General features: G+C 45.1%; 2 protein-coding genes across 2 annotated transcripts; both read left to right on the top strand.

Annotated features, from left to right (window-relative positions):
* Positions 1–505: 505 nt before the first annotated feature.
* On the top strand, positions 506–3,041 carry LOC112887625. Its single transcript, XM_025953849.1, has 6 exons — positions 506–539; positions 631–1,042; positions 1,523–1,964; positions 2,067–2,178; positions 2,270–2,309; positions 2,655–3,041. The coding sequence occupies exons 2-6, from the start codon at positions 653–655 to the stop codon at positions 2,793–2,795; spliced, it is 1,125 nt and encodes a 374-aa protein (XP_025809634.1). The 5' UTR covers positions 506–539; positions 631–652; the 3' UTR covers positions 2,796–3,041.
* Positions 3,042–11,984: 8,943 nt separating this feature from the next.
* LOC112887297 (NAC domain-containing protein 83) lies at positions 11,985–13,553 on the top strand. The gene is made up of 2 exons (XM_025953437.1): positions 11,985–12,526; positions 12,604–13,553. The coding sequence occupies exons 1-2, from the start codon at positions 12,337–12,339 to the stop codon at positions 13,248–13,250; spliced, it is 837 nt and encodes a 278-aa protein (XP_025809222.1). The 5' UTR covers positions 11,985–12,336; the 3' UTR covers positions 13,251–13,553.
* Positions 13,554–15,114: the final 1,561 nt, after the last annotated feature.

Raw genomic sequence — 15,114 nt, 5'->3', positions numbered from 1 at the left:
AAGAGGTGCGTTGCGAGACTTCTCTCAAAATGGCTTACCACCCGTCTTTATAAATCATTTTTGTAGTAGTTGCAGCAGTGTCAGCTGCTGGTTGCCAGCGGAGCGAGTCAGCGGTCGGATGGCTGGTGGGACGACTAACAACTGAACTAATTTTGGGGAGCAGGGCAATCAGACTAACACAAGAAGTCAGAAGCAGACTTTCACATGGAAAAAGAAAATCACCTGTGGCTTGGCTCTACGCGCAGGCCATGCTGTCATTGTATATTTTTGTTTAGGAGACTTGAGCAGTCCCGTTTTAAAAGAAGTGGCTTAGCTCCATCATCTGTACAAACTACAAAGTGCACAGCCTGTCCTTCAGTTCTTTATAGTCTTGTTGTACCTAATCCGAGCAGTTGATTGTTCCTGCCGGTCAAACTCTCTCTATATTAATACCCCATTCGAGCAAGCTTGCCACCAAGCCATCGAATAGCAGACCACTGATAGCTCGATAGGAGGGTGAGGACTGAGGAAGCAAGAGCCTCGGAGGCAAGAAAAGTAAGGTTCGTGTCCAGTCCATGCTTGTTCAACTTTTTTGAAGCGTAGTATTCTTCATTATTATTCCTAGCTTCACTAGATTATACTCCTACGAAGAGATCGATTGAAGACCGGCGGGATGGATATTGGCACGCTCAGGCTGATCATCGATGTTGCGCTAGCAATCGAAAAGGCAGCGGAAAATGTTGAGCAGAATAAAAAGGATTGTGAGGAGATGAGAAGCAACGTCGCACTGGTCAGGACGAACCTCATGCGGCTCGAGAACAACGAGCCGCTGATGATGGACCCGGCCGTGAGCCCCACAGTTGCGGCGATTGGCGAGATCCTCCGTGAAGCCCAGGAGCTCGTCGAGGATTGTAAGGTCAAGAGGAACGTCGTAGAACTTTTGTTTACGGCCGGCAAGCTGTCCAAGAAGCTGAAGGAGACGAGAAATAGGATCTTGTTTAATACCATAATCCTTATGTGCGCCATTACCGTTCGCCAGGAGTGCCGGCGGCCAACTCAGGAGGTAAATCAATTGGGATTACATTGCTCCACCTACCAGTGTGATTTATATATATACCCACGTGCTATTCTATATCTTTGGTATAGCTACACCTAACTTTTTTAGTAATAACTATTGCGTGCGATTACTGAATACCATTTTACTGAACCTGATTCAGTAATTTAGCAACTTGGTTCAGTAATTTAGCAACTTGGTTCAATAATTTCTGATCATTTCGGTCAGTAATTTGACTGCTGGGTGTAGAACAAATGCTACACCTAAGATAACTATAAATATTTATTCTACACCCAACAATCAAATTATTTAAGTTTATTATTCAGTAATTTTACTACTACTCTACACCTACACCTAAAATGTTTATTCTTCAGTAATTTTACTGCTACTCAACACCTAAAATGTAGAATAGTATTTCCGTGTGTGTATAGAATAGTATTACCGATCACTGCCCTTTACTAATTAGTGATGATGAATTTCATTGCGTAGCAAGTTCATGTACCACCACCACCTGCCCCTAAAGGTGACATGAACAATCAGCAGCAATCCACCAGCATAGTTAACAAGATCGTCGACGTTGCGGACCGGATCAAGGCGACGGCGAAGATGGTTCGCCGGAACAAGGACGAGTGCCATGAGATCGACGAGCGAGCGGGCATAGTCAGCGCCTTCCTGCCGCAGCTTGAGAACACGGGCATGATCAAGGACCCGGCGTTGAGCGCCGAGCTAGAGAAGATCGTCAGGACCTTGCAGCACGCCTACGAGCTTGTGACGGCTTGCCAGGGAAGGAGCTTGTTCACGATCCGGCCAGCACGAGGGTGTCAAGGAGGACACGGCGGCGGAGAACTGTCCAAAGAGCTCCACCAGGTGCTGGACCAAATGGTGCTTGACCTCGATGGCATCACTGAGATCAGTATCCGTTACACAGAAGGTACTGGCACTGCTAGCCATGCATGTAAAAAGATTTTGACGATCTTCTAATATTTTTTATAAATAGATTACTAAAACAACTGATGGTGTTGCACTATTGCAGTAAGCCGTGAAGTTACTAGTGCAGCAGTACGGATTACCGCAACTCTAATGGTCGGCCACTTCGTTGTGAAATTACGGCTTGCCAGGCAGAGAAGTAAAACGATAACTATCCAGTTACGTAGCTGAATATTCCCTATTATATATCTCAAGCACTCACATATATTTCAAGTGTTCTTCAACGACTGATGCTGCTGCCAATTTCAGGTCAATAGGCGAAACATCCCAATTGCACTCAAGCTTCCAGGTTAAATGCTTCTATAATGTTAATGTGCTCCTTGCTATGGATTTCAAAAGAACATGTATCAAATGTTTTAGGACCTACTGGCTGTATATATCCACCAGATGGATACGTTTTATGACCGTGCAAGTCCCCGTCCAAAGGCACTGTTTCTAGAATGGATAATTCACTGCATGAAGTTCTAGACTTGAACATATTAATAATTTGACACTAACAAAACGGGCAAAATTAACTGAAATTTCATATAATGTCGGTATTTGTGCTATGTTCTACAGTGCTAGTGTCGAATTAATTTATGGATTTTGAAGCTTGTTCTTTCCAACAGTTAAATAAGACCCTTTTACATAACAGGCTGATCCTGAAGAGATTGAAGCAGTAGCAGCCAGTGAATCAGTCACTGTCGCCGGTTCGTCGAACCGGCTGCATGATGATCCGAGCCTGTTACAGGGTGATAGCACTTCCGAGGCACAGGGAGCTTCCTCTAAAGACTAAAGAATTATCCTTTTCGTGCTGCCTGTAGGTAAAGGTGCTTGTATTATACAGAACCTTATTACCTACGCCCAGCTTGGAAGGATGTGTATGGCATCCCCCCGCTAGGGTTTGCACCTGTGCTTGGTGGATACAATTTCCTTTTCCTTGTATCGGTTTTTCTGTTTATGAGCAATTGTTATGTCCTCAGTTGGGATGTATAATGTATCTGAAAAGATTTCCGGAATTCACATTTCAATAAAATAAATGGTCGGCGATTTGTTTTGTCTCAACTCCTAATATCTTAAAGATAGTTTAGAAGCACAATGAATCATTGGGTTTCTTTTCCTCTTGAGACGAATAATTGTATGAATATATCTATGCGGAGGGGGCTCTCCAAATTGCGATTAGCGAGACCCCCCTCCTCCCGCACATAAGGCCACTTCGTATCCGTCCTTATCCACAAATTATGGGTGCGGAAAAAAATAGATCGCTCGCCCACCCACCCGACGCCGCCCGCCACGCCGGCGAGCACCATCTTCCTCCAACCACCCCAGACGGCGGTGCCATCGCCGCCTCGCCTCGCCGCCCGCCTCCACCGCCAGGCTAGCCGCCTCCCCGGACCTCCCTCTAAGTCCGACAGCATAGTAACCCCCAACCCTAATCTCGAACCCTAACTCGTCGGAACGCCATCCATCGTCGGAATTCCTTTGTTACTTTCTTGCTATGGAGTTACCTTCTCTCCTATGTTTCCAAAAGTAACAAAAGGGATCTCGATTTACCCTTAAATCGAGAGACTTTTCTATGTAGCTTTTAGGTAATTGTATCTAGTGATCTAACATGATCGAGGAAAACAAGACAGGAAGGCTTGGACAAAAAGAAAGGGTGACCAAGCAGCTAGAGATGTTCCATTTGTTGGTTGTTGGTATACCGCATGGCGATGAGTTTTAGGAGTGCAGTTATATGTCACCAATGGTGACAATTCCACCAACCATTACCCGAAGATTTTTCCACCAACTATTATATTTAATGGACCGTCGGTCCAACAACCTATGCATGGGCTCTTTGCGCATGCAGTGCACTACGGGGTAAAAAAATCTATCCACCATACCATAATCATGACACCATGCAGCGCATGCACAATCCAATGAAAGCGACCTGTTAGCAAAGTAAAAGTATAAAATTGTGACTTCACGTGCAATAGTCGTTCAACTAAAAAAATCATAAATCCAAAATTCAATATCTAAATTAAATTTCGATTTCACCATAATGTTTCTTACGATGAGATCTTCAGATCATGACCACACTTGGCTATATTTAGAATAATTTTTTAAATATTATTTTTTAATACAAGATTGTAAATTTTGACTATTGCGAACAAATACTTTAATGACTAAAATAAATGATTGATATGAAGAAAATGATTAAATAAGATGAAGAAAAAGACTGCACATTGCGAACATTTGAAAACTGAATATCACGAACAAACGAGTTCACATCATGGAACAATTTAGTCTACAAATCAAACAAATTTAATATCGTGAACAAATTATTCTTATAGACGAACAAAATAAAAAATGATGAAAATTATCAAACAATATTATACAAAATAGTTCTGCAAACTAAATATGACATAAACAAATGAATATAAAAATTGAAAACCACAATAGATTAAAGCGAGTAGTATACACAAGAAAAGAAAAATGAAAATAAAGAAAAAAAGAAAGGAACGAAAACGCGAGAATAAATAAAAAAGTTACAAAAAAATTAAAATGGAAATCATAAAAAATAATAAAATGAGTATAAAGAGGAAAAGAAAATAAAATAGAAATAGAAGAAATTTAGTATTAACAAAAAATAAAAAATGCAGAAAATATAAGAAAAGACAAAAGTTACAAAATTGTTACAAGAAAGAAAGGAAAAATAAATGTAAAATAATCAAATGAATATAAAGAGAAAATATTAAAAATAGAAAACAAGTTGTATAAAAAGGAAAATAGAAAAATAAAATGAATAAAAGAAAATAAAAACTAAGAGAGAAAAGTAAATAAAAAATTAAAAAGTGATAAAAAACAGAATAATAAATTGAAAAAGAATGAAAAAATGATAGCATAAGGCAAAAGTAGAAAGAAAAAGAAAACAAAAATAAAAAAACTTACAAATGGGTCGCAACCAGGCCTCTGGAGGTCTCTATTACAATCCACAACCATATATAAAGATTCAAATTGGATGTAGGGGTGTTATACGCCAAATGAGAAGACTGAACTTGTATAAACTATCATGTGTATTGCATATTATTAACACCTATATTCACCTATATTGCACAGTCTAGTTGATTGCGACAGTGGACCAATCTGGGAGTACTTTGAACTTTGAACTTTGAATTTAGTTCTAATGCATTTTTATGGAAAATTTGCACTTGTGCGGTGACCAATTATTCAATGTTGTGAAAGTGAATTGCAACCAGTGAGCTTGTAGCTCTCTAGTGCGTCCACTAAATTAGTAAAGCAAGGTTTAGGCATCTATTAGTATGACGATTTGATCTGTCACATGTTGTTATGCCTCTGAAAGTCTGAATCCTTTTAGGCCTCTGAAAGTCTGAACTTAGTAATGCCTCTACATCTTTTGGTGTTCTGTTCATAGCTGTAATCACTGTTTAGTCCTCTTAGCATTTTGATGGACATCAACCACTATCCAGTATTTATAACTAAACCATATATAGTTAAGTTTTCCTGAGTATGCATTGTTGGTATAGCTAAGGCAAGTGGCCGTCGCTGGCAACAATAATTTCAGTGTCTTACCTCATTGTGTCACTTCTATTCTCTGATTGGTTAAAAGAACTAAAATAATTTATAAGCAATGCATTCAACTTATCGTACATTTAGTTTGATGTTGGCCTTACCTCTCAAAAGGTACTATTTTATCATTTGTTGTCTTCAGAGGAGCAGGTTACAGGGAATTCAGAGCATCTCAAATTTTCTGAATAAACTAAAGTAGATTTGCACTGTATATGGTATGCTCCTCTGTACTTGTTCCTTTGCCAGCCTAAGTTTTTATGTTCAGTAATATTCACTTTTGTAGTGTTCCAGTTAGCATGCATCAGCATATTTCGCTGCATACATGTTGCAGTGATTGCAACAAGGTTTAGGAGGGCCTGCAGAGGATGATGATTGACGTGCTGGGAACGTGAGGGGAACTCAACCTTCTTGACCATCTTAAGTGATAAGTTGGATTCTCGCTCGGGTCCAATGAGCATTTCGACCTTTAGTTTCTGGGTTACACAACTACCTCTCAACAGCTAATACCCTTTTGGTAAGCTGTATTAGTTTTGGTAAACAATCTGGGTCTAAACTGCCATGCTGCATTAGTGTTGTAGGAGATTCCCTTAGTTTGACTATTTGTCGTGTGAGCAGAACATCAAGCCTATATAAGTGATTTCTTCAGATCCTCTGACTGAAATCTGTTATATTATTCCTTTGTGTCGCCCTTGTGTAACTCTAGAAATTGATAAGATAATCCTAAATGTATTGTGACCAGTGAACAATGTTGTAAAAGGGAATTTTGAGAAAAGACAACTTTATTTCAGATAGGTTGTGGAAATATGTGCATTTGCGCACATATATAATCTTCAGACACTGCATAGTCTCAGTAAACAGCATCAGTGAAATTGCTTCACAAAACAGCATCAGTGAAATTGCTTGATATTACTGCCTTTTATTTGTGTAGTCAGTATATGTATGTAAGAAACATATTAACAGAAAATAGAAGTATAGAACTTCTTTCAGTTTAGTCAATCCAGTTTAACATGTAGCCCCTTTGATAGTATCCATTCTATCTGTAATTTAACACGCAGATTGACCATTGCTCATGCCTACTATGGATTGATGGAACAAAAGATTGAGATTGCTGATTTTATTTTATTCTTCTACTGTTCGGATACTAGGTGTTGCCTGAAAAAGATTTTCCATCCATATAATTTTTTTCTGCGAAGCATTTTTTTTTTGCTAATAACCTTCTCTCTGCAGGTGGTCAAAAGAATTATGGCTAGCTAGGTACAGACATAACAATTAAAGTAATATTGTGAAGAGCTGAGTGATATGAGGATTAAGCATTGCAGCCGCAGCCACGTGACCTCCCTTCGGAACTGCACAATTGACCATCAGTTCTAATGATTATTGTTTGAGGTGTGCATTGCTATTCGTGTTGGTTGGTTCAAAGTGCCTTGGGCACCACCTGCAAGAGAACATGTACTTGCCCACCAAATGCTAGCTATTCTGAGAGGAAGTGACATGCCAGATTACTCAATCATAATTGTTTTGAACTGTCACATGGACCTGCATTCAAGGTAGTTACCAAGTGTTCGATCAGGTTATGCGAGCTCAATTTGGTGGTGAAGGATATTATACAGTCACAATCCAGTTTTGGTCCATATGTGAATCTGCAGACATTGGGTCAGCCTTTTAATATTTTTTCCTTGATATCGCATTATCGCAATCTCACCTGAATTACGTTCCTCATGTTTTATCACTGGGGTGCTATCTCAATTTCTGTTCGGAAATCGTCAAATGTGATTTATATGCAAGCTGGTCTAATGGGGCTTGAATCAGTTCATATAGGTAATATTGGAAAGGCATTCTCTGATTCCTCCATTTGCTTTGCTGGGTGCAATATAGCTCATCTTGCATGGTTGAGGATGTTCAACAGAATCACCATTGGTTTAGTTTACTAAACTACATTGTGTTTTATTAAGGGGACACTTGAAAGGTATACAATGATCATTCTATACATCTTCAGAGTCCTTGAAGTCATGAACAACTTAGACCATGGATGGTTCTCTGTTAGACTTTGTCTTAGAGTTGGAAAGGATGCCTCGAAGTTTACCATTGGTTGGCAATGGTATAAAGCTTCCAGTTCATCACTACGTGGTTAATATTGCTGCTCTCTTCACAACTGACTAATCTTGATGTGTCATGGAATTTAATAAGAGTAGCAACATGCACACATTTGCTCCTGAGGTTCATCGCATCATATTGAAGTTCTTTTCCAGTTTGGCTTACATGTGTAAATCATAAAGTTCATTTCCAGTTTGAAGTAGTCTATTTATTCAAATGGGATATTGATAAATATGCTTAAGGCTCAACTATTATTACATGTCCACCTTCAAGTTTAGGTCTATAATTATTTTTTTGAGAGACATCACTCGATTTCGTGACATTGACATGAGCTGCTCCTGTCATTCCATTTGCAATATTTAAGAGTCTTTCATTTCCATGCTTTCATTCTTATACTGCTCTATTGCGCTTTTTTTTGCTGGCATCTAAATTGTAGTAATAGTTAAGTGACGTAAAACTATTTCTAACTGAAACTTTAATCTTATACCAAGTACAAAGCACATTCTTCTAAATATATTCATTTTCTTTATACATTGTCTCATCATGGGATTCGATATTTTTTTGCCCGTACCAACGCACGGGCACGTATCTAGTTGACTACTTGACTCCATACTCCCTCCATTTCAAAGTGGCAAAACTAACAGGTAATTTTTACTGCACACCTAGATAAACGCTATGTCTAGACACATAGAAAAATTATATATCTAGATTTGCGAAAACGACCTGCAATTTGAAACGGAGGTAGTGTATCATGTGGCCAATATATTTCCTAGATGTTGATAAACCATATTAACCACTAACTCCATAACCTGGTTATACTTGTAGTCTGATTTGGCCGCGTGGAGAATGCTTTGCTTGATGTGACCACATTGGCTGGTTTCTTGAGTATGGCTGATTAATTATTACTGTCGATAGTCCCATCCATGTAAAGATCCGAGCGCTGTGCTTTACCTCAAGCCACTCTCAAGCTCACGCCACCGCACTCGATTGAAGAAAGGAAAGTTCCAGGTAGGTTCTAAAATGATTTATTTTACTATCAGTTAACGAAAACGGTCCGGCCCATTCTAAGGAAACGGCATCTGAAAATCAGGCGAAACACCGTTTCAGTTTTTTTTTCTTTTCTTTTCCTGATAATGAACACCGTTTCGTTTGAAAGCCCTGGATACGGGCGAAAGCAAGCCTGCTTTGCCTCCCGCACACGCAGCTTCTTTAGAGTGAGAATCGTCGTAGCCGTGCACCCTAGCCACAGGCTTTGTGAAATAGCCAAATATGTTCCTAAACTTTGCTCCAGGGATCACTTTGGTCCCTGAACTACCAAATAGTCCACTTAAGTTCATAGTGTTTCTCTTTTGAATTAAATTGGCCCCTAAGCTTACTTAGCTTGCCATGTCAGCGGTGGACACCGTACCTTTGGATGATTCAGCATAGTAGAATGGTCTATTATACCCCTTTGATTCACCAATCATATTACAAAAGGTTGTATACTAGATTATTATTGAGCGATGAGACCACAAAATCATCTTATCATCTCTTGTCCTACAGGCATCTAGCTTTAGTTTTTTGCTAAACCTTAGGAATGATATCTAACATATGACAATTTTCTTACAACAGAAGCCTTTCATCCACCCCTTTAGTCCTGGCCGGGGTTGGATCCGGAACTAATGAAAGCATTACCTCCGGGTCCAACGGCTAACGGTTAGGGAGGCAGGAGGACCTTTAGTCCCGGTTGGAGCCACCAACAGGGACTAAAAATCCCTCTTTAGTCCCGGATGGCGACACCAACCGGGACTAAAAGTTAGTCCTCGTTGGTAACACCAACCGGGACTAAAGCGTTCTTCACGGGTCAGTTTAAAAGTAAAGAATCCCATCTAGAATCACATATGCTATGTAGGTGGGGTGGTAAGAAAACTATAGGAAGTCTTGAGTTCAATTCCTGCGGACCGCAAGGATTGGTTGTGCTTGCCAATTATTTTTTTAGGCGGACTACAGGGGGTTTCCCAACCGGAACTAATGGGCATTTCTGTACTAGTGCAATATGCCAAATCCATACGAGAAATTATTTATAATTAGATAAAATAAGGGGCAAATAAGACAATTATAACTTGCTAACTCATTCAAGTATAACCAAAACTCATATAGCATGACACATGGCATACCACATCATCCCAAGGACTATTTTGATCCTTGAAGAGCTTAGGTGGGCTATTTAATACTTTAGGGACCAAAGCGACGCTTGAACCAAAGCTGATGGATGTGCTTGGCTCTTTTGCCTAAATATTAGGAAGGCAAGCAGACCTAATTTCCATAGGTGTTGCGGTGACATTGGAAATGGCTTCACCTATAGTTTTGTACCCTGAATGTTTATTGGTCTTTTAGAGAATGTTTATTAAGCAAATCTGGTAGACTAAGATTGTTCTTGTTTCTAAGGAAGTTGGACAAAAGTTTTAGCCAAACCATGAGAAATTAGGAGGAAACTCATTTGATGTTTTATTTCTCTAAAGGTATTGAATTGATCATGGCGCATGGACTGCATGCATGGGAACTAGTGCCTGCTATGGAGTTGAAAGACCATGAAATTGCCCTAATTGCCATCTTGCTATACCAAATCATCATTGGTCATTTGTGTTTCACCAAAAAATAGTTCATTTTACATCTTTTGACCTACTTGCACAATGCTCATGCATTGCCACGGTAATAAATGGCTATTGGAATGTACACTTCTAACCCGTAGCCCTGTAGGTCGAAGGGCTGATACATGACAGAGTATTGTAATAGGGTTGTTTTGCGATTTGTTGAAACTCTAATGGTCTGATGCAAAACAATCTAAGGCCGTCAATGGTGGAATAAGCAAATCTGGACTAAAGCCTAGTCCGCACTACAACCCACCATGGGCCGCGGGCAAGTGTGCAATAGCACCAGGGGCCGAGTATATCTAGGCTAAGGCTTTTTGGGCCGTTAGGTCCAGACGAGGGCGGCGACGCGGCGTATAAAGGTGCCAATGAGGCTACTAGGGTTTTCAACCCCCATTCACCACCCGAGTTGTAGCAGCAGCGGCATTCCATATATTCCTTCTGCACAGTGCTGAGTGGCATGCGCTTGCAGATGCATATGGCGAGGGGCAAAAGGAAGCTCTCGACTGCTTGGGGGGCACGTAGATGCGCTCGAGACCTAGTAGAGTATAAGGTGGATGGTAGCAAGGTCTACAGGCAGAGCATGATGTTGGGCGGCGAGCGTGTGGTTTCTTGGGGCCACCACAAGGAAACCGAAGGCGTCTAGCGCTCGTCCCCGTGAATGGAGATGCTAGTGTGAAGAGATGTTGTTCGGTCATTCGGCACAGATGGAGGGATGTGGGTAGTAACATCAATATCGCCATGGAGTTTCACGGCGGAAGTGGTGAGGGCGTGAAGACCCATTGTCGCAGTGGGGATGTGGTGTGAAGGTAAGGACAACTTTTTCTCGTTAGCGATGTTGCTTATTTAGGCCTTTGAGCCTCGTGTTGTTGTCCTTCCTCCATCTTCTTCTCCCTCGGTTCTGGATGGTTTTGTTTTGTTAACGATCTTCATGGTTCGAGTGTGTTATCATTGATAATGTGTTTTGAATTTGATCTACCATACAAGTTACTTAAATTACATAGACCATAGACTGATTATACTCGTTGCCTCATTTAGCAGCGTGGAGAATTTTTGCTTGATTGATTTCTTGGACATAGATAGAAGCCACACATTTTCCTTTCCTTTAGCATATCTGATTAATTACTACCAAAAGTGTGCTTGCCTTCAAACCACTCCCAAGCCGCAAGCCACCGTACTCGATCGAAAGGAAAGTTCGAGGTAGGTTCCTCAAAGGAACTTTTAGCTATCAGTTTTTAAGGAAACGGTTCGGTCCGTTCTCCGTTGTCAGGAAACGGAAGCTGGAAACCAGGCGAAGCACCGTTTCGTTTGGAAAGCCCAGGATCCGGGCCCAAGCAAGCCCACTTTGCCTGACACACGCAGCTTCTTCTCTCTTTTTTTTCAAAAGATTCTCTGTTTTTTTTGTAAAATTACACACGCAGCTTTTTTTTTCCGAGTGGGAGAGTCATGGTAGCTAGCCTGCACCCTAGCCACAGGCTTTGCAGGCAGGCCTAGCCGTAGCCCTGCCCCCGTTGCATCGTCTCGCCTGCATCCGCAGCAGAGACGCAGAGCAGAGCAGAGCAGAGCCGGGCACGGCTACACAGGAAAGGCCTGTACGTACAGTCCGGTGGTGTACCTTCCCGGAAGGGGAAAAAAAAAGGGAGCGAGCAAGAAGAAAGCGTGCAAGCCACCAAAACCAACCGGTTGGAAGGGAGGGAGGGAGGCCCCGCCGGGGATCCCCATCATCCGTCCATCCGGTTGAGTCTCGCTCACGCCACTGACCCCCAATTCCACACTCCATACCACACTTGTCTCCTGCCCTATAAATCCAAGCCCGTCGTCTCCCTCATCCCTCCCCCTCTCCCTCCGGCCTTCTACTCCCGCACACCGCGCCAATGGAATCTCGCATCCTCGATTAGCACGCTCCAGTCCACCGACTCGACCCAAAGATCGCGCCTTTTGTGTGAGTGCGCGCGCGGCGGCGGCGGTAGTTGTCGCCGTCAGGGATCAGCGGGGGAAAAAAATTAGTTCTTGGGTTGACCCAGGGGGGGCAGGGGGGTTCGGATGGAGGCGGCGAAGGAGCCTGCTGTGACGAAGCCGCGGCTGCCGCCTGGGTTCCGGTTTCGGCCGACGGACGAGGAGCTGGTGGTGCACTACCTCCGGCGGCGCGCGCTGGCGTCCCCGCTCCCGGCCGCCGTGGACATCCCCGACGTCCGCATCCTGGCGCACGACCCCTCCGACCTGCTGCCCCCAGGTGAGTGCGCCCCGCGAGGAGCTGAATTCCCGGATCTCGGACCCGGAGCTGATTTTGTTGGTTGCGGTGGGTGTCAGGGTGGAGCGAGCAGGAGCGCTACTTCTTCACGTGCAAGGAGGCCAAGTACGTGAAGGGGCGTCGCGCGAACCGCGCCACGGGGGCCGGGTACTGGAAGGCCACGGGCAAGGAGAAGCCCGTGGTGGTGGCGGTCCCGGCGAGGGCCGGGGGCCAGGGCAAGGCGCAGGCCGTGCTGGTGGGCATGAAGCGGTCGCTGGTGTTCTACCGCGGGAAGCCCCCGACTGGGAGCAAGACGGACTGGGTGATGCACGAGTACCGCCTGGCGGGCGCCGGGCTCGCCCCGTGCCGCCGCGCCGCGGGGTCCCAGGCGGCGGAGGCGTCGCGGCCGGCCGAGGGCTGGGTGCTCTGCCGCGTGTTCCGGAAGAAGGGGTCCGCGTCCGCCAACGCCGCCGCCGCGGCGGCCGCCGACGCCGAAGCGAGCCCGGCCGACGGGGGGAGCGACGGCGAGGCCGAGGATGCCGGCGAGGAGGAGGGCGGGCGGACGTTCATCGACTTCTTCGCGCGCGCGGACGCGGACGCGGCGGGGCGGCGCCTGCAGCAGCAGGAGCGTCGCGCGTCGTCGCCGGTGGTGTCGTCGAGCTGCCTGACGGACGCGTCGCACGAGCAGCACGGGCGGGAGCAGGAGACCACCAGCCGGGGCGCGTGAGGGAGGCTGCCGTGCGTGAAGCGAGCGAGCGAGCGGCCGAGCGAGGCCGCGGCCAAGCTAGCGGGGGGAGAGGAGGGAACCAACCTTTGTACTGTACCGTCGCAGAGCCTAATGGTGTCCAGTCCAGTGAGTAGGAGTTAGTAGTAAGCAAGTAAGGTTAGGAGAGCAAAATGGCAGGCTCCTTGGAGCCGGTCCGTCGGTCCAGTCCGGTGATCCGGTCGAGTCTTGAGTGTAGATGCTGCTGGAACTAATGTACCACCGCCACCACCTGATCAATACAACTCCTCCTGTCTTTCTCAGTTCTCCGAATCTCAACCCGACCTTCAGCTCCGGCAATGCCGTCTGGTGTGCCCGGTAACCTGTTGCGGTTGGACCTGCAGATCGCGCGCGCACCTGGAGTGCCGCCCCCGACCGGGGTTGGGATGTCGGGCACGGAACCGCGACCCAACTAACCAGCCGGCGGATGGTGCGTGCGCGCGGGGTTACCCTGCTTGGTTGCTTGGGCGACCCGGAGACTCCACTCCACGGCGAGGTTGGTTGGGTACTTGGGTTGGGGTCTCGTGCGGGGAGGGAGGGATGGAGGGGGGAGGTTCAAGTCAGCCAGCCGGCGGATGGCCGGATGGGGTCAAACGTCATGGGGCCGGGCCCCTGGGTGGCGTGTGGCGACGGGACGGGGGGAGGGGGCTCCGCTCGTCCCGGTCAAGAATATTTTGGGCGGATCTCGTGTTGACCGAGGGTGAAAGCAACCTGGGGCGGGGTGTGCCGTGTGTCGGGGCGCCGAGGGATGGGCCTTAGCTGGTGCGCGCGCGCGCTCATTGGCCGGCCGGATCGCTCCCCGACTAGGGAGCGCGGTTGCGTGCGCGCTTGGTGCACGCACGGCACGAGGACGAATTGCGCGCCTGGGGCCCCCTGCTTCGTCCGTAGCCTCGTCTCTCATCAGGCATATCGGTATAGTATGTTTGTGGCTGGTTCCGTGGGTTATAGACAGTCGGCCCCTGGTTCTGTTCGGCAAAATTCTAATTTTTCAATATCTGCTCCAGTGTCTCCGCAAGTTTGGATCCGATCAAGGTAGCTCTGTATCCCAGGCACCCTACCTGAGAGTGCAACGGGAATTTGATAACCGAGCTAGGTAAGTGTAATGGGAATGAAACTTCAAATTCTCTCTCCTCATTAATAATCCTGGCATAAAGTTTAATATTTTTGAAATTCTTATGAAACGTCTGCTGAGACTGGCTTGCCTTTAGTGTATTTTATGTAACGTAAGACAGTCACGGTTCACCCTTATTTCAGCTAGTCCAAAGAAACCGACTCTTGATAGCCCCGCTCTTTCCTCCCATGCGGGAATCGTATGCATTGCCTTCTATGTCTGTCTTCCCGTCGCCCTCACCTCGTCCCACCCACCGGCGATCAACCATCCAAAAAAATGTAAACGATAGGCTCGATGTAACTGCCAAATTCGGCATACGACTATCCTTCCTATGCAGTTACAGGCCAACTGCATGCTCTACCTTAGCTCTCTCATTTTTGAAACTAGGGGAGGTCAAATCTACTCATGGTCTCCATACTTTTGCTACTGTTGAACCTTGCCCTCTGTCCTGCTAGTTACTGCATTGCTCATATATGATTCTCAAGTCGTGATTGGGCTCATCTAAGGCCCTACATATTTCTCACCGCGTTTAGTGATCAAGTTGAGTACAAGAACACGCACAAGTCATAACTTGGCATAGATGGTGTAAAGGATGCAAGAGCATAGTTTTAGCATAAGCTAGTTCAACCTAAAAGACTAAGTCGATTAAAAAGGTGGACAATTTGTTTATGCTTCGACACTCCCTTGACGTACATGTTCCCTTAGATCTCAAATGTG

Source organism: Panicum hallii, chromosome 3, assembly GCF_002211085.1.
Source record: "Panicum hallii strain FIL2 chromosome 3, PHallii_v3.1, whole genome shotgun sequence".
NCBI lineage: Eukaryota > Viridiplantae > Streptophyta > Magnoliopsida > Poales > Poaceae > Panicum > Panicum hallii.
Note: the sequence above shows the minus strand (reverse complement) of the source record. Positions and strands in the feature narration are given on the sequence as shown.

Excerpts from the sequence above, each read along its gene's own strand:
- LOC112887625 (XM_025953849.1), top strand. The coding sequence starts at position 653 with ATGGATATTGGCACGCTCAGGCTGATCATCGATGTTGCGCTAGCAATC. Across the intron at positions 1,043-1,522 it reads GCCGGCGGCCAACTCAGGAG|CAAGTTCATGTACCACCACC; the intron begins GTAAATCAATTG and ends TTCATTGCGTAG. Across the intron at positions 1,965-2,066 it reads CAGTATCCGTTACACAGAAG|TAAGCCGTGAAGTTACTAGT; the intron begins GTACTGGCACTG and ends GCACTATTGCAG.
- LOC112887297 (XM_025953437.1), top strand. The coding sequence starts at position 12,337 with ATGGAGGCGGCGAAGGAGCCTGCTGTGACGAAGCCGCGGCTGCCGCCT. Across the intron at positions 12,527-12,603 it reads CTCCGACCTGCTGCCCCCAG|GGTGGAGCGAGCAGGAGCGC; the intron begins GTGAGTGCGCCC and ends GGTGGGTGTCAG.